The 23,580-nt window shown below is 42.5% G+C and overlaps 1 protein-coding gene across 7 annotated transcripts in view; it reads left to right on the top strand.

Moving 5' to 3' along the window:
• LOC138737169 (uncharacterized) overlaps positions 1-23,580 on the top strand; it is a 65,137-nt gene that overhangs the window by 37,417 nt on the left and 4,140 nt on the right. For 3 of the 7 annotated variants that reach the window (XM_069887764.1, XM_069887763.1, XM_069887765.1), the window contains 5 exons: positions 7,352-7,541; positions 10,755-11,118; positions 13,113-13,176; positions 14,838-14,983; positions 23,324-23,453. In XM_069887764.1, coding sequence (XP_069743865.1) covers positions 14,880-14,983; positions 23,324-23,453 — 234 coding nt within the window. In that variant the 5' untranslated portion in view covers positions 7,352-7,541; positions 10,755-11,118; positions 13,113-13,176; positions 14,838-14,879. Of the gene's footprint in view, positions 1-7,351; positions 7,542-10,754; positions 11,119-13,112; positions 13,177-14,837; positions 14,984-18,736; positions 18,858-23,323; positions 23,454-23,580 lie in introns of those variants that run through there. The other 4 variants (XR_011340805.1, XR_011340806.1, XM_069887766.1 and 1 more) reach the window with 4 other exon arrangements.

Below are 23,580 nucleotides of genomic sequence, written 5' to 3' on the forward strand. Positions count from 1 at the left end.
CTACAACCTTTAAAGTGTCATCTATATTTACCTACAACTTTACTAGGTAGAATGAATTGTATTAAGATGAATATTTTCTCAAGGATTCGTTATCCTTTTTTTCAATCCTTTCCTTGTATTGTACCTCAAGATTTTTAAAGAATCTAAATTCAATAATTGGGAAATTTTTGTGGAAAAGTGAAATAGTAAGGGTCTCCTTTGTAAAATTAACATGGAAATTTGAATTAGGAGGTTTACAGCTTCCACATTTTCAAAATTATTACAAAGCTGGTCAGTAGAAATTTAGTATGGAATGTTTGATTTAGATAAATCTTTAACATGGGCTAATATAGAATTAACTAAAATAGATGAAAAATCTATATTTGAATTTATTTATAAGTGGAATACCAAACTATTGATTGGCAAAAAGGACCCACCTATATTGAAACAATTAATTGAATTATGGAATAAAATAGATTATGAACTAGGTGGGAAAGGTAAGATTTCACATAAAACACTTCATATCAAAATAAACTTTTTCATTTTATTGGAATCAAATGGGGATAAAATGATAGAAAACTGCCTTGAAGCTGATTATTTTATATCTTTCCAACAAATGAAAGAAAAATACAATGTTACAAAAATACATTTTTTGTTATTATCAAGTTAAAGCTTTTTTAAGTGTCTGTGGTAGAAATTAAGTTTATTAAAGGGATATTAATACATTTATTTCTGGAATGAAAATGTCTGAATTGGAAATTCATAAATCAAGATTAAAGTGTGTGATGATGTAATGGGGGTGTATTACACTAACTGTTTGCTATTGGCTATGGCTGTAGAGTATCTCATGTGTGTGTAAGTTCAGAAAAGTTATTTGGTTCACAGTCCAACCTCACTTCTCATTCCTCCAAATTCACCAGTAGCATATAATTCTTATACTGTGCACATAAATTTACATTCATAAAGTTCACCAGGCTTTGGTGCTCGAAAGGTAAATGGTTATCTCTCAAGTAGGTATTTGTCGGTTTTCAGAGAGAGATTTGTGGTATGATAGACACCTACAATAGATTCCTTGTATCCAGACACTTCAGTGTCTTCCCGAAGAAACGTGACCCAGCAGCGTTCTCCAGATGATAACCTCTTTCTTTCAGGTCATCACAGAGTTTTTTTTTGTTTCACTTATTCCAAGTGAAACATTAGACAGACAGTCCTCTCTTCTTGCAATGACCACAATCTTCCAAATGTGCTTTTTCTCAAGCTTGCCAGCTAGTCCTGTTCCAGTCCAAGTTGCTGTTCCCAGCTGTGACACTGTAGAAGTGATCTGTGTATCTCTCTCTCTCTCTCTCTCTCTCTCTCTCTCTCTCTCTCTCTCTCTCTCTCTCTCTCTCTCTCTCTCTCTGAGAGCAAAAGCATGTTTGACTCTCTCTGATTGCCAAACTATATGACCCTCTTAGAACAGGTCCAGACAATCTGCAACTTTCACAAGATCTTTCATCTGTTGCCTTTTTGTAAACAACAATTCATTAGTGAAGTCTCTTGGGCACTCTCCAAAGCTCTTGAAAAAGGCTGTGGGCTGATATGTCTAGCATTAGCAGAGCTTCAGTATTTCAAATAAGATCTGTTTTAAAGTGTTGTCTGTGACCTCCTCTAACAAACCTTTCCAAATTTATCTCCCAAAAACATATCTTTATACTCTGTCACAAAATGTATAGTGGTTTTAAATTTTTAAATAAAATCTTTTAAAAAAGGAGGACATAAGGCATGGGATCAATGGAACCTTGACCGTGTGAAATCAGAATTGGCTTGCCTATACAAAGCAAGGCCTAGCAGTGGACAGAAAGTATTCTACCTGGAGCTCAGTGATTAGTGGAATTCCACAGGGATCTGTTTTGTGACCATTGTTTGTTGTGGTTTTATGAATGACCTGGATGAATAAGTAGAGGGATGGTCAACTGGTTTTCAGCTTATATGAATGGTGGATGTGTTATAGAACATATTGTGTTAGATTTTGACAAAATATGTACAAGATGTAGAAATGGGCAGAAAAGTGGTAGATGGAATTCAATCTGGATAAGTGTGAGGTGATAGATTTATTGGGTCAAACTGTAAGGCAGAGTACATGGTTAATGGTTGGATACTCAACAGTATGGATGAACAGAGGGACCTTGGAGTCCAAATCCATAGATCTCTCAAGATTACCACACAGGTTGATAAAATAGTTAAGTATGCCTCTGGTATGTTGGGCTTCATTAATCGGGGGATTGAGTTCAGGAGTTGTGAGGAAATGTGGCAGCTCTATAAATCTTGGGTGAGGCCACACTTAGGATGTTGTGTTCAGTCTTGCTCACCTCATTACAGGAAGGCTATGGAAGCCATGGGGACGGTGCAGAGGAGATTTACCAGGATGTTGCCTGGATTGGAAAATGTGTCTTATGAGGCAAGGTTACCAGAGTTAGGGCTTTTCTCTTTGAAGAGAAGAAGGATGAGAGGTGACTTGGTAGAGTCTACAAGAATATGTGAAGATTAGATAAGGTTGAAGTAAGCGCCTGTTACCCAGGATGGCAGAGGCAAATATCAGAGGACATCTGTGCAAAGTGAAGGGAGAAAAGTTTAGGAGAAACACTGGGTGATGGAGATGGTGTGGAGGAGATTTGCCAAGATGCTGTCTGCATTAGAGAACATGCCTGATGAAGCAAGGTTGATATAGATCGGGCTTTTCTCTTCAGGACGGTGAAGGATAGAGGTGTGTATGAAGGTAATGTACAGGGTGGACAGCAGTACTTTTTCCCTGATGTGATAATAGCAAATACCAGAGGACATCTTTTTTCAGGTGAGAGGAAGTAAGTTTATGGGAAATGTCCGAGGCAGCACCACTTGCTCATGCACATCTCCTGAAGGCTAACAGTTTCCAGTCGGACAGAAGTCCCTCTTTCATGTTGATTATCTACTTCTACTGCAATAATGGGGACCACACAGCGGCTAACCATTTCAATTCCACACTCCAGTCCCACACTGACATGTCACTGCCAAACCAAGGCCATCTGCAAATCGGAGGAACAACACATAATATTCCATCTGGCTAATGTCCACCCAGATGGCATTAATATTGACAACTTTAGTTTCATTAAAACTCTCCCCATCCTTCTGTCTCCTTTCCTCCTGCTCCCCCCCTGCTCCCCCCCATTTCACACTCCATTCAGAGAGCTACCCACTCCCGCTATCATTTCTCAGCTATTTGTTCTACCTCCCACCCTGATCCACTGAAAACCATCTTTCCTTTTGGCCTCCTCCATCTGCCCCCTTCCTCCCTTCTCTCGTCTCTTCTCCCCACCCCCCCCCCCCCCACTTTTTCATTCAGGTGCCCATGTGTTTAGTGCTCATAACTTGCCTAAGGACTCAGACCTGAAACATTGATTACCCATTATCCCTCAAGATGTTGCCTTCGATCAGCCTGTATCGCTCCAGACCATCCTATTCATGTCCCCTTTTTTCTGTCTGTTCTTTTATCTCTATTCTCACTCTCTGACAGCTTCCATTTAGTAATTGAGCTGCTACTCATATTTACAGCTTATCTCCATCCAATGTCTCTCCAGTTTCACTCAGAGTCACATCTCTCCCCCATCCCCCATCGCCACTGCAGATTTACAGCCATCTTTTGTCTTTTCCCCAGGTCTGACAAAGACACTTTTTACTTTTTCCTTGTTGCCTGACTGATGTTATCTTTGGATTTTAGATTTCCTGCTGCGTCCAGTGATCTCTTTGCCCTTCCCTGAAAATCCTCCCTCCCTGCCTTAGACTTGAGAAAACCCCAGGATGAAACGTTGACCATCCATTTCTCTCCATGGAAGCTGTCCGACCCGCTAGGCCCTTCCATCTTCTCACGTTTGCTCCATGTCGTGCACTTTCCCAGCTTGATGCTGAGCCAGTGGGTTATTTAATAGAGAGACTGGTGACGGGATCAGTGACCAGGTCTGTTCCTGAGTAAGAATTCCCTCAGACACCAAGTGTTGAGATGCATCACCCTCTTTATTGAACAGTGAGAATACATTCCCGGCACTTTGGAAAACAAACGAGAAAGACTCTGAAGAAGACAATTTATTAAATCCCCAAAAACAGTTGTGAATGGGCTTCCTGTGAACAGGAACCATGATCCATGAGCAAGATTCCAGTCAATGAGTTGGGCTTCCAACAGTACCCAGTCTATCTCACACTCCATGTTCCCAAGTATATTGCAAACCATGAACACATCATCTCTTTAAAGTTTGACCATTCCCTTGTTTTGTGTTTCATTCGGAATCAGCTCAGACAGAGGCCGAGAACCCCACATGTGGCCACTCCATGATTTCACCCACCATAACCTCAGTGCTCTGTGCTCCCAACACTTCCCATTTCCAAATAGCTCTTTTCACGTTGTCTGTTCTTGTTCGGCTCAGTGTGACCGGGATAAACATACACACAATCCATCCCAGGTTGTCGACGGAATGCTCTGCGACTGTATTCGTCCTCAGGACCATCACATTCTCAGTTTGTGCACAAATTGTTTCAAGCAAGATTAGAGGAAAGGGAAATTCCCACAGGGATTGATCCCTGTTTCCCAGAGCAGGTCCCACCCATGTACAACCGTTCAGTGTGGAGACTTTGAAGAAATATCTCTGCCTTGATGGCTACTTGCTCAAACTCCCCGATTCCTCACCAGAAGAGTTTAAATGTGAAGATTCCTGTACTGGCTGAGTGATTCCCTGTCACCCACAAGGCAGTGTTCACCCTGGGTGGGAATCATTAATCAGAGCCCCAAGACTGAACCAAAGCTGTGAACAGTAAATGTTAAACGCAAGCCAGTAAATAGGAAGGGGGCCTGATGCTGGAGTTAATGTGGCTGGTTCACTGCGAATAAAGTGTGAGCTCCCAACACAGCTGCCGTGTCAGTGGGAGGCAGTACCTGGCAATGGCCAGCAGAGAGCAGTGTTCATACAGGGGTCCACAGGGGATGGTTCAAATCTCCAACAAGACGGGGTTAAATCCAACATGTGTAAATCACCCTGAGCATATAACAAATTCCTGGATGGACACAGTGGGTCAAGCAGCATCTGTTGAGGCAAAGGATGGTCGACGTATCAGGTCAAAACCCTGCGTCAGGAATGAAAGTGGAGATGGACAGTATAAAGAGCTGAGAGGGAGGGATGAGGGGACCTGATGCAGGGTTTTGACACAAAACATCGATCTTCCTGTTGTCCCCACAGTTGCTGCTCGACCTGCTGAGTTCATCCAGCAGTTTGATTTTTTCTCCAGATTCCAACATCTGCAGCTCTTGTAATCACCTCGAAGATATTTCGTTCCACTAAGATTACATAGAAATGCAGGTTGTTGTTGTAGGTGGGAGACCTGCGTTAACAATAAGAATAAATTTCAGCTCATCTCACTGTTTCAAAACTTAATGCTTTACAGAAATTCTGAATGAAGTTCAGTTTAATTTTTTGACTAAAATCTTTATAAGACCACGCGTGTTATACCATGATATGCCGAAAAACGTGTGGTCAAAGGAACGCTGGTCTTTCTCCAAATCTTCCATTAATTTTTTGGCCAGATTCACGTAGTCCTCCATTTTCCTCTCAAAAGTTCTGTAAAAAATTCAAATAAATACAAAGTGAATTAATTGGTGAATTGATAACAGAACACTTTCCCAATCAATGAGTTTGAAAGGGAGCTGGTTTCATCACCCCCTCTAGGCTTGGAACACTGTCCACCTCGGACAATGAAAAGCAGTGACTGCTCTCCACCGTGAGCTTGGAATTCACTTCCCCTCCCTCAGACCTTCCCTCCTCCACCCTTATCCTCAGAGCAAATCCAACCTCCCTCCTGGGTGTGACGACTGACCTCTGTTAGGAGGTACGTGGTACAGGACTTAAGTCGGGGAGTCTTTACACAAGGGCAGTGCAAAGCTGTCACCCAATCTGCATTGGGTTGATGCAGTGCAGACGAGAGCCCAGTGTGAACACAGAACGTCATCCATGAGGTTGGTAATGATCGAGTGAGTAACCGCCTTTTGTAAAAAGTCTGTGTCTATGGATAGTGGGAAGGGTAAAAATAGAACATTGAAAAATGCGCCATAGTTCAGGCCCTTCAGCCCACATTGATGAGGCCACAGAATAACCTATGAAGTTCCTCAACTGAATAACCCTCCATCATTTTTCTGTTCCATTTACCTAATAATTCTCCTGACGATCCTATTTAAATTGACTCCAGCACCATTGCTGGCAGCACTTTCCATGCACCCACCAATTGTCAACACTCTATCACCCCTGTACTTACTCCGAGGCACCTTAAAACTATGCCTCCTGGTGCCAGCCATTTCAGCCCCTTGATCAGGTCGTCCTTTGATACTCCAAGAAGACAAGACCAAGTTCACTCAAACCATCCTTATAATTCATGCTCTCTAAACCAGCTCCATACCTAAAATCATCCTCTATATTGTCTTGATCGTATCCAGATCTTTCCTGCAATGAGCAAACCAGAATTGAACACAATATTCCAAAAGGAGTAGAAACAAGGTCTTGTACAGCTGTAACAAGAACTCATGGCTCTTGAATCTAATCCCACAGTTATTTAAGACCCACACACCGTACTCCTTCTCAACAGCACTATCAATCTGCTGCAGCTTTGGGGGTCTTGTGGACACAAACTCTAAGATCACTAACTTTGTCCACATGCCTCAGAGTCTCCCCATTGACATTGTATCCTGCCTTCAAATTTAACCTATGGAAATGACCCAGTTCTGGGTGAACATCCATGTGCCACTACTCAGCCCTGCTCTGCATCCTATCACTGTCCCTCTGGCAACCCCCCCACACAGTCCACAACACCATCTACTTTCATGTCCGCTGCAAACATACAAACCCACCCTTCAACTTCCTCATCCAGGACTTTTATAAAAATCGAATCGAGGAGTGATCCCAGATCAGGTCCCTGCAGAACCCCACTGCTCACGTCATCAAAGCAGAATACAAACCCCCTTCAAACATGCTCTGCCTTCTCTTGGCTGCCAATTCTCTATCTACCTCCTTGGATTCCACACCTCCTTATTTCCTGAATGAGCCTTGCATGGGAACCTTATCAAATGCCTCACTCAAATCCATATACACTGCATCCACCACTCCACCTTCATCAATGTTCTTTGTTATATCCTCATAGAATTCAATCAGGATTCTGAGACCCGGCCTTCCACTGATGAGGCCATGCTGACTTTCCCTAATCTGATTTTGATTCTCCAAATGCTTGTAAATACTCTCTCTTGGGACATACTCCTACAGCTTACCCCAAGTTAGACTCATTGGTTTATAATTTCCTGGATTATCTCTATCCTGTTTATTTCTAGGAAACTACATTTGAAACCCGACATTCCTCAAGTACCGCCTCCTGTCCGTGGTGACGATGCTGTCATATGAACGTTCAAAAGACTGGGAGGCAGACAGATGGATGCAAGTGAAATAGAGGGTTGTGGGTGTAACACACAAAACATACTGGAAAACCACAGCAGATCATGGATCATTCATCAGAAGTTAAAGGCAAGTATTGGTTTGAGGCTGAGTCCATTCGTCGGGTATCTGGACTAAACAGGTAGAAGCCAATGAGAGTTATGGCTAGAACCTGGAATATTATTACACATAACAACAAGCATTCAACCCTTCTTGTCTGTGCTGACCAATAGAACTAGCGATTACCATTGACTTGTTTTCATTCTTAACCCTACAGAGCTCTCCTGTCCATGTATTTATCCAATTTATTTCTAAAACACAAGGTTGAATCTCCATTCACTACATCAGATGGCAGCTCATTCCACACCTCTACGTCTCTCTGGGTGAAAAATCTTCCCCTTATGCCTCTCCCCTTTTAGCCTAAAACTACAAACTCTCGTATTTATCTCCCCCAATCTACGTGGCAATATCCTCCTCACATCTTTACCCCTCATCATCTAATGGACCTCTTTCAAGGCTCCCCTCATTTTTCTTCAATCCAAGGAGTATTGTCCTAACCTGTTTAATCTTTCCCTCTAACCTAGTTCCTGAAGACTTGGCAACATCTGAGTCAATCTTCTCTGCACTCTTTCAATCTTATTGATATCTTTCCTGCTGCTGGCCGACCAGAAATGCACACAATATTCTAAGTGTGACCTCAACAATCACATGAATAACTTCAATACAATATCCTAACTTCTATACTCAATACTTTGATTTATAAAGGCTAAGATGCCAAATGCTTTTTTTACAACCCTGTCCACATCTGACACCAGCTTCAGGGAACAATGTACATGTATTCCCAGATCTCTCTACTCCTCCACAGTCCTCAATGTCTTACCATTTACTGTGTATGTCCTCCACCCTGATTCACTCTTCCCCTATGCAACACCTCACACTTATCTGCATTAAATTCCATCAGCCATTTACTGGCCCACCTTCCCAGCTGGTCTGGATCACTCTTCTTCAATCTTCCTCACTGTCTACGACTTTCCTATCTTCGTGTCATCAGTAATCTTGCTGATCCAATTCACCACGTTATCAACTAGGTCATTTATATAGATAACAAATAATAATGTTCCCAACACAGATCCCTGAGGCACACCACTCGACACAGATCTCCCGTCTGAAAAGCAACCATCCACCACCACTCTGTTTTCTTCCACCCAGCCAATTTCAAATTCAGTTTGCAACCTCTCTATCTATAAACCTGTGTCCTATCCTTCTGGACCAACCTCTCATGAGAAACTTTGTCAAAGGCCTTACTTAAGTCCATATAAACAACATCCACACCCTTTCCCTCATCAGCCTTCTTGGTAACATGCTCAAAAAACCCTACAAGGATTGTTAAACACGACCTACCATACGTTAATCCCTGCTGATGTGAAGAAGGGAAGGATTATATTGTTCCATAATAGGATTACATAGGTAAGCACAACATTGTGGGCTGAAAGGCCTGCACTGTGATGTTGTGTTCTATATTCCTTGCCATGATTGAGGCACAATGTGTCCATGTTGACCAAGTCACTCCTGCTGGTCAGCATTCAGTCCGTATGCCTTGAAACCCTTTCCTCTCCCCGTAGCTGTCCAAATGTTTTCTGGATTTGTAATCGATCCCACATCTGATTATACCCTCTAGTTACAGATACCCCTGCCCTGGGTCAGAGACGGGGACTGTACACCTAATCTATGCCGTTCCTGAGTTTATAAAACTCTCTAACGTGCCGACCTATCATCCAGCATTCCAGAAGGTCCCTAGCCTACTCAACCTTGAGGGGAGCCTTGATAGAGGTTAATTAGATTATGAAGGGTATAGATGTGAGGAAGATGTTGCCACTTAGATTGGGGGAGATAAATACGAGAGGTTGTAGCTTTAGGCTCTAAGGGGAATCATATGGGGAAGATTTTTCACTCAGAGTGACGTAGAGGTGTGGAATGAGCTACCATCTGATGTAGTGAATGGAGATTCAACCTTATGTTTAGAAATAAATTGGATAAATACATGAACAGGAGAGCTCTGTAGGATTATGGAATGAAAGCAAATCAGTGGTAATGGCTAGTCCTATTGGTCAGCACAGACCGGAAGGGTCGAATGCCTGTTGTTATGTGCTATAATATTCCAGGTTCTTGCCATAACTCTCATTTCAAGCACACTGGTCCTGGTAACGATCTCCTGAATCCTTTATTCCAAGGTGAATAGAAGTGGAGGACCCACATTTAGAGAAAGGTGTTGGAGATTCAAAGAGGACCTGAGGGAGACCTTTGTCACTTAGACACTGAGGAGTTCCTGGAACACACTGTGGTGGAAGCAGAGTCTCTGATACCGTTACTGAAGTGTCCAGATGAGCACTGAAACCAGCACGGTCACAGGACAAGAGCTGGAAGATGGGATTGACAGGTGTGGGAGTTCACTGGTTGGTGTGAACATGATGGGCTGAATTGCCTGTGTCCATGCTGTCTGACTCAGTGACAGAATTGTGTAATGGCCCTGGGACATCTGTTTTTGGACCTTGAGAAGAAGGGGTGAGAGGAGAGTGGCATGAATTAGATGAGATATGGTGAAGGTCTGGGAGAGGAGGTCATGGTTAAGGAGAAGAAGAAATTTCAGAGATACCAGTGTGGGAAGTCTCACGTGTCAGACACTTAAGGCTAGGGAGAATGAGAATGAAGTCCTCACAGGAGGCAAGGAGGGAGGAGGTATCATCAAGAGGGTTGTGGGAGCTCCTGGACTGCAGCGGATATTGGTGTGCAGCCCATTCCCTTAGATGGAGACAGAGATCTGGAGGGGAAGGGATGAATCACATGGTCAATGTGAGGGTCATGTGACCAGTTCCAATTTCTTTACCCTATTAATGCTAGTCAAGGTCGCAACTAATATGGACCAGACAACTCACCACAGCCTGGCAGTGCCTGAGTGTGGAGCTGTTGGGCACAATGTGAAAGTGCTTCAACAGGATATGCCCCAACAAATCTCACCTGAAATAAAATGAGTATGTAGGAAACCAAAACAAATCAACAGATGGATCTGTTGGCTGAGGTGGACTCTGAACCTGAAGAGGTACTGAAATGGCAAAGTTTAAGAATGGTTTTAGAACGCCATTTTCAATTGAAACTTGAACTCCCCAAGGTTCAGAGAGGGGAACGATTGTACCTGTGGAAGAAAGAACAATTTACAGTCACAGTGATGTATCAGCAATTCATTGAATTTTTCATTGTCCCTCGTATTAAGATACAGTGAGGAACTGTGTTTCTCGTCCTATCCAGGAAAATGAACTCATCTCATCTACGACATTCACCAGATTGTTTAGAGTGACACGGTTCAGTTCAGTGTTTATTGTACTCAGATGTTAACTCTGTGTCTCTCCCGAGATGTTGCCAGACCTGCTGAGTATTTCCACCATTCTCTGCTGTGATTAAAGAAGGCGGATGGTGCTGGGTGTTGGAAGAATCCCATCCCACCTCATCCACCACAAACCAACAACCAGGTCCACCTCAAACTAGTGCACGGCCACCAGACGTCTCTCGATCCATTCACGGTCCATAGGATTCATCAGGGACAGGAAGACATTGAAATAAGTTGGAGCCTCGAACAACAGGCGTCACTCATGAGTTAAGCTAAGGACTCCTGGTAAAAATCACTTTCACTGGCTTTTTAAATCTTTCCAAATTGTTCTTAAATTTTCTGATAGTTTTACTCAAACATGCACGTGCGCACACACACACACACACACACACACAAACACACACGTGCACACACATAAACATGCACATGCACACAAACACGCACCCATTCTCTCTCACACGCGCACACACACACACACACACACACACACACACACACACACACTCACACACACACACACACACACACACACACACACACAAACTCTTCCCGCTCTTGGTACTATGACATCATAAAATCCGGATACATGGAGAAACACCCCGATTGGTACAGCCCGCAGTGAAATGCCCAGCTGAGTTCCCTCCCATCGACTCCCTACCTCAGTCACAAGAACAAATGAGGACTGGAGAACCCCAGTTATGTGAAAGTAGTAATTTTTTTGAATATTTTATTAATTCAACATATATAATTTCAAGAATTAAGAATATTATACCATAACCATGTAACAATTACAGTGCAGGACATATCGGCCCCTCTAGTCCTCACAGATTTAAGGGAACTCTACTAGTTCCACCTACCTGCTCCTTGCCCAAATCCCTCCAACCCCCTCACATCCATACATTCATCCAAGCAGCTGCTAAATGACAAAATTGACCCTGCTGCAACCACCTCTTCCGGAAGGTCATTCCATTCACCCACCACTCTCTGAGTGAAGAAGCTTCCTCTTAAGTTACTTTTAAAATGTTGACCTCTAACCATTAACTTAAGACCCCTCATTCCAATCTCTCCTCCCCTCAAGGGGAAGAGCCTATTCACATCAACTCTATCTATTCATAAGTACATTATAAAGGGTTAACAAACATACACTGAAACTCTATATATAGAAACTAAAATCTAAAAACTAAAAAAACTACAAAAAATATCTAACCCCCTACTCTTCAAAACTTAAAAAGAATACATGAAAGATATCGACAAATTGGTAAAGGAGATAACTTTATTAGAAAAAGAAATTCATAAACCATCTTCTGAGGATAAATATAGAACTTTAGTCATAAAAATAGAATATAATACAACTTTAACATAGAACAGAGAAAATGATATTATGATCAAGCAGAAATATCACATAAATGTTTTGGCTTGGCAATTAAAAGCAGAACAATCTTCTAGGACAATTAATGCTATATAACAGGATAATGAAGATGTGACATATAAGGCACAAAGTCTTAATGACCTATTTAAGGAATTTTACGAGAAGTTATGTACATCTGAATTACCACAAAATGAAGAGGCTACAGAAAATTATTTAAAATTTCCATCTTTGCCTCCAGAAAGTTTAGATCAATTAAGGAGTCCTTTTACTGAGCAGGAGATTTATGATGCACTTATTAGTTTACATGATAATAAATCGGTTGAAGATGGGTTTCCAGTTGAATTTTATAAAGAGTTTAAAGATTGATTGATTCCATAATTTATCTAAGTAATAGAACAAACTTCTAAACAACATTGTCTTCCAGAAAGGTTTCAACGGTGATAATTACGGTTAATCCTTAAGAAGATTGAGATCCATTAAAACTGATATTTATGGACCCGAATCTTTGTTAAATGTAGATTATAAAAATTTTTCAAAAGTATTAGTGAATAGGATTAATGAATATCTTCCTGATTTAATTTACATGGATTAGACAAGTTTTGTTAAAAATAGACAAACTTCATAGTATATAGTAAGGTTATTAAGTATAATTGACTTAACACAGAAAAAAAGATGTAAATCTTATTGTAGATTTAGATGCGGACAAAGCTTTTGATAAGTTAGATTGGGATGTTTTAATTTAGAGTGCAAAGTACATTTGAATTTGGTATTAATTTTATAAATTGGATTAAGGCCTTATACAGATGTCCTAAATCTAAAGTGATTCCTAATGGACAGATATCTCTATCTTTCAAATTGATTAGATGTAGTACGCAGGGGTGTCTTTTATTACCAGCTTTGTTTGCTTTAGCCATAGAACCACTTGCACAAAAATTAGAGATGATCAACAATGAAAAGGATTTGAGATAAATCAGGTACAACATAAAATTAGTTTATTTGCTGATAATGTATTAGTTTATTTAACTCAACCACAAATATCATTACCAAGAGTTTATAGTCATTTGTTAGACTATGGGAAAATTTTGGGATATAAGGTGAAGTTATGGAACTTCTAAAAAGAGATTATTCACAAAGTAGACAAATGGTTTGTTTTAAATGAACAGATAAGATTAAATATTTAATGTATTGATACTAATTTGAAAATTTTATATAAATTAAATTATATTCCAATATTTAAAAAGGGAGAGGAAGATTTAAAGAAATGTATAAGCCTACCGATTACATTAATTGGTAGAGTTATCTGTATTAAGATGAACATTTTTTCAACGACTTAAACCATTATTTATTTCAAACTATACCTATATCTCGAACATAAATTTGTTTTCAAGATTTAAATAAGCAGGTTAGGAGTTTTCTTTGGAAAGGGAAAATGGAAAGAAAGCCATTAGTTAAATTAACATGGAAATATAAACAAGGAGGATTACAACTTCCCCATTTTAAGAATTATTACAGAGCAGCATTATTAAGGTTTTTAGTTTTTATGTTTGTTAAAATTAGACCATCATGGATGGATATTGAATAAAATGAGATTGGAGAAGTTAAACCAGATGAATTTATTTATAAATGGGATTCTAAATCTAATGTTATTGACAAGGAAGCTCCGATATTAAAACTTTTGTTGAATATTTGGAGTAAAGTTAAATTGGAAACTGATGAATTTATTCTCTCATTAAAAACACAACTAATTAATCTTTTAATAATCTTTTCCAAAGATAATCCTTTTTAGGACAGATGGTATCATAAGGGAGTCTCTAATTTGGGTTTTTTGTTAGGATAATAATAGATTGATATCTTTTGATCAATTAATGATTAAATATGATATACATTATTTTATTATTTTCATTTGAGGGCTTAGATGAGAGAAAAATTGGGTCCAGAAATAATTTTAAAAGATTTTTCAGATTTGGAACAAATTATGGATGATGGAATGATTAAAAAATTATTTCAATTGCAAGAAGAGACCCCTAAAGTAGGCTTGTTTCATTCAAAAGAAAGATGGGAATGGGATTTGAACACGATAATAGATCAACAAGTCTGGCAAAATTTGTGTAAAGAAGTTATGACAAACACAATTAATGTACAATATAGATTACTTCATTATAACTTTTACATCAATTAGATATTAATCCTCAGAAATTGAGTAGATGGAAATCAGATTTATTGGATCAGTGTTTTAGATATTGAACAGAAATTGGAATTTTTCTTCACTCTATGTGGATTTGCTCAAAGGTTCATCCTTTTTGGGTTTCTATTAGTAAATTCCTACTATGGAAAACGAGAGTGAATTTTCCCTTAGATCCTGAATTACTATTTTTAGTAAATTTTGAATGAGTTGTGTGATGGAATATTTGGAAAAGCTTTTGGGTGAAAAATTGGTAAAATTTCCAGTGGAAGAAACATGGCCACCACGTTGAGGGTCGTTAATGACTGTTTTTATTCAAATTCAGTGCGCCCCCTTAAGGCCAGCATGAGCTCTGTCACCTGGTGCATTGTGACATTATAATCTCTGCCCAGGGTGCGCACTGGAAGGGATGCTGGAGTCAAAGAGAAACCTCTGACGATGCCATTTCCCCAGGGCTGCACCACCACATGGCAATACAAGTGGGGCTGGTTCACCATGAGGATGTGCGCTGCCACACATTCCACCCAGAAGTGGCTACATGGCCTGTCACTTTGGCTGGTAGCCCCGGCGCTTGGGCGTGGCAACCTGCTCCAGCTGTGGTAAGTCCAAATTGGTCGGCTTCAATGCGGTCCACTGTAAGAAAGATTCTCTCTCCCTCCAATGTCCAGGGTGAAGGTTCCACGAGACTGATGCAAGACTTCGTATGGCCCCTTATACGGTCGGTGTAGGAGTCCCCTCCACACAAAAATGAACTAGACCGCGTCGAGCTCTTTTGGGAGATGAAATGGCTGGGTGCCATGGCATGCCTGGGGTGGGTGAGCTAAGGAGGCCAGTTGCCTCCATAGATCCACCAGCAGGATTTTGTTGGTGGCCGTGGTGTCAGGGTCTGGGCCGAAAAACTAACCTGGCAGGGAAAGCAGTGCATCATAGACCATCTTCGCTGCTGAAGCCTGCAGGTACTCCTTGGGTACCGTATTAATCTCGAGGAGGACCCAGGGTGGTTCATCTGCCCAATTTGATCCAGAGAGCCTCACCATAAGCGATGCATTCAGATGCCCGTGGAACCTCTCCACCAACCCGTTGGACTACGGGTGGTATGCTGTGGTGTGGTGGAGCTTGACCCCCAGGTGTTTCGCCATCTGGGTCCACAGGGCAGACGTGAACTGCGCCCCCTGTTGCTAGTGATGTGCGCCAGGACTCGGAAACGGCCGATCCATTGGCTGACCAGAGTCCTGGCCCACGTTGACGAGGAGGCCTCCTTAATGGGGAGAGCCTCTGGCCACATTGTAGCCCAGTTCATCACCATGAGGAGGTAACGAGCTTTCTTGGACACTGGCAGAGGCTCGAAGTCATCAACTTGGATGTGTTGGAATCTGCGAACCGCTGGGTTGAAGTTCTGGATGGGGGCTCGCATGTGTCGCTGGAACTTGGAGGTCTGGCATCTGGTACAGTTCCTGGCCAGTTGCACCACTCCTTTCTTTAGCCCGTGCCACACAAACTGATCCCCAACCATCTGCACGGTTGTCTTTACCACTGGGTGAGCAAGGTCGTGGATCAGACTGAAGACCTTCATCCTCCAGTGTGGCTTGATGATCGGGTGTGGAATGCCTATTGAGACATCGCAGAGCAATGTGTCCGGATTCTGGGCATCCGGACATCCTTGAGTTTGAGGCCCAAAATGGCGGTCCGCAAGGCGTGTGTCTCCTCATCGTTTCTCTGAGCTGATCCACTTACTCATAATCCAGACCATGCGTGAGAGTGTTGATGGCTGGACGGGAGGGCACATTCACCACTACATTGACCTTACCAGCCCTCTGTTGGATGTCAGTCATGAACTCAGACTCATACGAGAGGTGGCGCTGCTGTCTGGCAGACCATGTTTCCTTGGTCATCACCAATGCTTGAGTGAGGGGCTTGTGATCCGTGAAGGCTGTAAATGGCCTGCCCTTGAGGAAGTAGTGGAAATGGTGGGTTGCCAAATATAGCGCCAGGAACTCTCGGTTGAAGGCGTTGTATTTGAGCTCCGGCGGGCGCAGCTGCTTGCTGAAAAAGGCGAGTGGGCACCATTGTCCATCGAGCCGCTGTTCCAGAAACCCTCCCCAATTACTGCTGTAGCTGTGGCATCCACGGAGAGTGCTGTGTGCGCCTCCGGCCACAGGTACACCAGCAGCAGGTCACTTGCTAGAGCCTCCTTTGTCGCGAAAAAGACCTGTCCACACCCTCTGACCATGATAAAGTCTTTCCGTTGGTGGCCATGAGCGCGAACAATGGGCGCATGGCGCGTGCAGCTGAGGGGATGAAAATAAGCTATAAGTTCACCATCCCACGAACTCTTGGAGACCTTTCAGGGTGGAGGGCTTGGGGAATCTTTGAACATCCGCTGCCTTCTCTGGCATCGGCATTGCCGCACAGGCCGAAATGGTGTGTCCCAGGTGTTGACTGTGAGCCTGAAGACCGCCACCTGGGCAAAGAGTGTGCAGAGGTGGGCTTTGTGTTCATCGCGGTTGCAACTGGCAATGAGAATATCACCCAGATAAATGAACACAAAGTCTTTTCCAACCGCGTCCATGAGGCGCTGGAACATTTGGGCCGTATTCTTTAGACCGAAAGGGAATCGCAGGAACTCGAACAGGCTGAAAGGGGTGAGAATAGCTGTCTTATCCATGTCATCTTGAGGCACCGGGATCTGATGGTATCCCCGCACGAGGTCCACTTTGGAGAAGACCCATATGCCATGGAGGTTGGCGGAGAAGTCCTGTATGAAGGGCACTGTGTACCTGTCGGGGGTGGTGTGTCATTCAACCGACAGTAGTCAGTCTCCAGCCACCGGACGATTTCGAGACCATATGGAGCGGAGATACCCAGGTGCTGTCCGAGTGCCTGATTCCCAGTTCCTGGAGACTGGAGAACTCACAATTTGCCAGCTGGAGCTTCTCAGACAGCAGCTATCTGGGTCTAGCATGTAACAGGGGGCCCTGTGTGGTGATTTGGTGGAAGACCCCATGCTGGGGCAGGGCGGTGTTGAACCGTGGCTCTAAGATGGCAGGAAATTTGTGGAGGATCGCATCGAACTCGTCCCTTGTGGCAGATATGGTGACGATTTTGGGCCAGTGGGCTTCTGCTGTGTTCAGTCGGGTGGAGTGAAATGTTCGAGCATTGACTAGCCTTTTGCCCTTCATGTCAACTAGTAGGCCATGAGCTCTGAGGAAGTCAACCCCTAACGGTGCCGACGGAGGCTAGGACGAACCTCCCATGGAACTTCGCCTTCCTGATCTGGATATGTGTCACGTGGGTTCCATAGGTCCTGATGGTGGAGCCATTGGCCGCCCACAGGTTTGGACTTCGAGATCAGGTGTGAGTCTCTAATGCTATGGGGGGAAGGATGCTGAGCTCAGCCCCTGTGTCCACCAGGAATCGGCAGCCAGTGGATCTGTCTGTCACATGAAGGAGACTGTTTGTGTGGCCAGCCATCACAGCCATCAATGATGGCTGGCCTGGTCATTTCCTTGAAACCTGCAGGGCTGGTGGCACTTGTGGGCTTGCACTCCCCTGCGCTGGTGGTTGAAATACAAGGTCGACAGGCCCTCCTCTAGCTTGGCCTTGGGAGCGCTTGTGGTCAGCTGTCTCCTGGTCGTGCCAACTGGTTGAGGGCTGCCTTTTTCTCCCTCTTTGTGCGCCAGAGGGCATCTGCACAGGCTGCTGTTCTCCTCGGGTTCGAGAAGTCTTCATCTGTGTGAAGCAGCTGGATGTCCTCTGACATTTGATCCAGGATTATCTGTCGGAAGAGAAAACATGGCTTGTGTTCTTCCACCAGGGCGAGCATCTCGTCTATCAGCACCGACGGACTATGGTCCCAAGCCCATCTAGGTGAAGGAGACTGGAAGCCCATTGCTGGGGAGTTAGCCTGAAAGTTCCAAGCAGCATGTTTGAGGATGGTGTACTTGCCCGTAGCCTGGGGGGTGGGGGGGGGAGCGTGCTGTGGATGTTCATTTATCCTCGCTGCCGTATCTTGGTCCAGAGCACTCACGAAATGATAGAACATCATGGCAACTGAGGAGATGTTGCGAAGTTGATATTGTGCTTTCACCTGCACAAACCACGTACTCAGTTGGTGGGTCCAAATTGAGGGAGTTTTACGGAGACAGCATTAACCTCTGCTGAATCCATGGTGTTTTGAGTCCAGAAAAAAGTCTGGGCTCGTTGGTCACCATCGTGGTAGTGTTAGCCGTGGAAGAAACACAGCCACCATGTTGAGGGTAATTAACAACTGTTTCAAATTCCGCACGCCCCTTTAAGGGCAGCCTGAGCTCAGTCACCTGGTGCATTGTGACATCATAATCTCTGCCCAGGGTGGGCACTGGAAGGGCTGTTGGACTCAGAGAGAAACCACTGACGACGCCATTTCCCCATGGCTGCCCTGCCACGTGGCCATACAAGAGGGGCCGGTTTGCCATGAGGATGTGCACCGCCGCAGTAAGTTACATACATAAACACAATTTAAAACAGATCTTTTTTGAAATGCTGAAGAATTCATATTCAGTGACTTTACAAAAACTATGGAGAATGCTATGCACAGTCACAAGTAGGTGCTAATTTAAATGATATCATGAAATGAATGGACTGGAGTCAGGTCATCTGTGTTGTACATTTTTGCAAGGCTTCTGACCTCTCTCCAAAGTGCTCACTCAGAGGTCTTTGAGATGTTTGTTTACCTAAAACAACAGATTGGAGCAGAAGGCTGGCTCCGATTGTTTGCTGGAGAAAGAGGGGATTTTACAAGTGAGAGAGAGAAGGACATGTGGCTGGCAGTTGGTATCTCAGATGGAGAGAGATACAGCTGAAGCAGTATCAGCCAGGAGAAGCTTGTTGGAACTGAAACAGAAGTTCCAGAGTGGCGGATGGCTGGAAGTGCTATCTGTCTGATGTTTCTCTTGGAATAAGTGGAATAGAAAGGAACTCAGTAGTAGCCTGAAAGAAAGAGGTTATCATCTGGAGAACCGTGATGGGGCAAGTTTCATCACCAAGATATTGAGGTGATTAAGGGTGGTACCTCAGTGGTGGAAATCCTGGGAAAACACATCTCTTTCTGCAAACCTACAAGAGCCTTCCTGAGCAGTAACCATTTACCTTTCGAGGACCTAAGCCTGGTGAACTTTATACATGTTAAATTCTGTGCACAGTATAAGAATTGCCTGCAACCAGAGAACTTGGAGAATGAGAAGTGAGATTAAACTGTGAACCAAAGATCTTTTCTTCAATTTAAATGCACATTACATTCAAGTGTGCTTAGAATTAGAAGGGGGTTAAGTTGGGTTAGTTAATTGTGATAAGCTGAAGGTTGATCCTGTTTTCATGCTGAAAGTCAATTAAAAGCAACTTTTGTTTAAGTAACCATTTGTTGTGGTGAATATCTTTTGCTGCTGGGTTTTGGGTCCATTCTGATCGTAACAATTGCTCATAAGTTATTGTTGTCAGATTCCCAAGTAAAGTTTGTTAAGTTGGGTTTAATAGTAGCAAGGAAATGTGTCCCTGTAACATGGAAATCTGATGTTTCATTAACATTGGATATATGGCCTGTGAGATTCAAAGCTCTTTTCAATTCAAAGATATGACATGTCGTTTAAGCGATAAATATTCTTTATTTTTGCAAATTTCTTGTCCGTATGCTAAAATAATGAAATTATAATTATATTAAAATTTCTTTCTTTATCAGTGAATTTTCCCTAAAAGTATGACAAGTTTATAATGATTTTGTATCCTTCCTCAAGTATGGAGACCAGAACTGCACACATACTCCAGGTGCGGCCTCACCAGGTCGTTGTACACTTGCGGCATCACTTCCCTGCTCTTGAATTCAATTCATCTAGTGATGAAGGCCAACATTCTATTTGCCTTCTTAATAACCTGTTGAACCTGCTACCCAACATTTTGTGATTCATGCAGAAGTCCTCCCAAGTCCTTCTGCTCTTTCACCATTTAAATAATAATCTACTGTACATTTACTACTAAAGTGTAGCTTCGCTGGTCAGGGAAAATATTGCAGCAGTATTTAGGCAGGATGGATTAGGGGGCTGGTCCATGGAAGCTGCATGTCTGGAAATGAGGAATGGGAAAGGGGTAGTCACACTTATAGGTACGTATTAAAGATAACATAATGGGGAGCGAGTACCAGAGGAACTAATTTGTAGGGAAATTGCAGATATTTGTAATAAACACAGAGTTGAGATTGTGGGAGATTTTAATTTTCCAAATATAGATTGGGAAACCCATTCTGTGATAGGGCTGGATGGATTGGAGTTTGTAAAATGTTTACAGGGTAGTTTTTTAGAGAAATACATAGAGGTACCGATAGAGAAGAGGCAGTTGGATCTACTGAAGGGGAATGAGATAGGTCAGGTGATGGAGATATGTGTTGGGGAGCACTTTGTGGCCAGCGATCATGGTACCATTAGCTTCAATGCAATTATGGAAAGGGATAGGTCAGGGTCTGGGGTTGAGGTTTTCGAGTGGGGAAACTAGATTTGAGGAGATGAGAAAGGATTTATGAGGGGTAGATGGGGACGATTTGTTTTATGGGAGGTCTTTTAAAGGTGAGATTTTGAAGGTACAACATCTTTATGTTCTTGTTAGGATAAAAGACAGGGTCAAATTTTGAGAGATCCGTGATTTTTAAGGGATATTGGAAACTTGGTTCAAAAAAAAGGGAGACCATCAATAAACATAAGAAACAAGGAATAAAGGAGAAGTTTGGAGAATACATTGAATATAATTAGAATCTGAAGAAAGAGATCAGAAAAGCTAAAAGGCGGTACGAGGTGGTTCGAGCAAACAGGGTGAAACTGGATCCAAAAGGCTTCTATAAATATATTAATTATGTGACAGAATGTATAGAAATATTTTCGGGAGATAAATTTGGAAAATTTAGAGTAGGTTACGTACAAACACATTAAAACAGATCTTATTTGAAAATACTGGAGACTTCATGTCCACAGTCAGTGACTTTGCAGAAACTCTGACGAGTGCCTGTGGAGACTTCACAAGTCGGTGTTAATTGAACTGACATTGTGAAATGAATGAACTCTTGTCTTTAAAGCAACACCAGAGACAACGTGTCTTCTCATACCTTTTGGCAGAGTTTTGAAGAGTGCTTAGAGAGGTCACTGATGGGTTCTTGTTTCCCTAAAAACTACAGATGAACCAGAAGACTGACTCCTATATTTTGATGGAGATGGTTAGGTGGTTTCTGCAAGCAGAGGGTGAAAGCAGAGGGTCAGAGTGTGTGATAGAGAGCTGAGACAGGCAGAAGAAGCTTGCTGGAACTGAAATAGAAGCTCCAAAGATGAAAATGTTTCACTTGGTATAAGTGAAACAGAAAGGTTACCTGACCGAAAGAGATTATCATCTGGAGTATCCTGACAGAGCAAGTTTCGTCAGCAAGACAATGAGGTGGCTGATAGAAGTACTTCATTTGTGGATGTCCTAGAACAACAATTCTCTCTCTGAAAACCAACAAGAACATTCGTGAGTGGTAACCATTTATCTTTTGAGCACCAAAGCCTTGTGAACATTATGAATGGTAAATTCTGGGGTGTGGCCTGATGGGGAAGGAGGAAGAACTGTAATTCCATATTCCCCCAGTTGGACTTTTAAATACCTGATTTGAAATACTTAGAAACATTTTAAAAGTTTTCTTTGAAGTTTGAATGTTTGAAGACTGTAATGGCAGCGAATACAAAGAAATCCAAGACACAGATTCAGAATTAAAAGTTCAGAAGAAGTGAGGCCTAACTACCAAATGGAATCCTCAGAGTCGACGGGACAGCCACCCAAGCAACAAAGGACTCCAGCCCGGCTACCAAATTTTTACTTATATCTTGATCAGCGCGGGCTCAATGTCGGGTGCACTGTAGAGTTGCTGGAGCCCACGACGGAACCGATGCGTGGCGCTGCTGCGAGTCCCAGTGGCATGGACATTCAGGGCAGCATGTCAGAAGACATGTATGCACGGACCTCTGTGTTGTCGGGCATGCGCGGTACGTCATTGGTCTGGGCTGTTGGTGAGGGTCAACAGCACTCTGAACAGGCTGGGTCTGGACCTCCAGGGGTCCAGACCAGAAGCAAGATGAAATCGAAGGCTGAATTAAAAGAATTGGAAGAAGAATCATAGATTGTTGTTGAAGAGAAACAAGGAAGGCCTCAAGGAGAGGACACTAAATTTGAAACTGTTTTTACCATTTTGGAATCAATGGCACATCAAATGGGTAATATGTCAACGCAAATATCTACTCAAATGGAACATGGATTTATATATATAACTGAAAAAATGAATAATATTTCTGAAGAAGTTTCTTCTCTTAAAAAGGACATTTTTGCTGTTAAAGGTGATGTCAATAAATGTTTGAATTTGGTGGACACAGTTCAAGATAATTTTAACAAAATGGAAGGTGCCTTTCAAGTTTGCAAGGATCAAGTGGAAAGTAATAAACAGAAAATAGAGAAAGTGGAAGATTCTTTCGTTGGATGGGAGATTCAGAAGAATGACTTATTGAAGAAGAGAGACTCTCTTGAAATATCAAAGAAGGTTTGGAGTTGGATAGGGCTCATAGGGCTTTAAGAGTAAACCATATCCAGGTCAACCACCATGAGCTGTTTTGATTCACTGTCTTAAATATCAGGATAGATAAACTATTTTGAGAGTAGCAGTCCAGAATGCACGTAGATATAAATCCCTGTTGATGGTACAGGGAATGAAGGTTTTTTTTCTATCCAGATCTGATTCAAGAAATTATAAGAAGTCGTAAAGAGTTTAATTCTGCTCAAGAACTGCTTTGGAGAAAGGGTTATAAGTTTTCTTTTAGATGTCCTGCTGTATTGAAATCATTTTATGGTAATTTTCAATCACACTTTGCTTTCGTCTTTGCTAATTCTCTGCCTGATAGGGCTGTTGAAAGGCATTCATCACCTAAGAGGAAGATATCTGTGAAGAAGAATGGAAACAGGAATGGGAATCTCTCAAAGAGTTTGATTGATATTGATGATCCGGAGCAAGTTTTGGGATTAAAATCAATGGTGCTGTGACCTGATTTAGACTTATCATTTTACAAGTCTGATTGGGGGAAGGGAGGTCACTGAAGCTTTCTGAAGTAATTTGGGGGGGTGGGGTTTATTTCTGTCCATACCCAGTTATGTGGGGAGT

The sequence above is a fragment of the Narcine bancroftii genome, chromosome 6 (genome assembly GCF_036971445.1).
Source record: "Narcine bancroftii isolate sNarBan1 chromosome 6, sNarBan1.hap1, whole genome shotgun sequence".
Classification (NCBI taxonomy): domain Eukaryota; kingdom Metazoa; phylum Chordata; class Chondrichthyes; order Torpediniformes; family Narcinidae; genus Narcine; species Narcine bancroftii.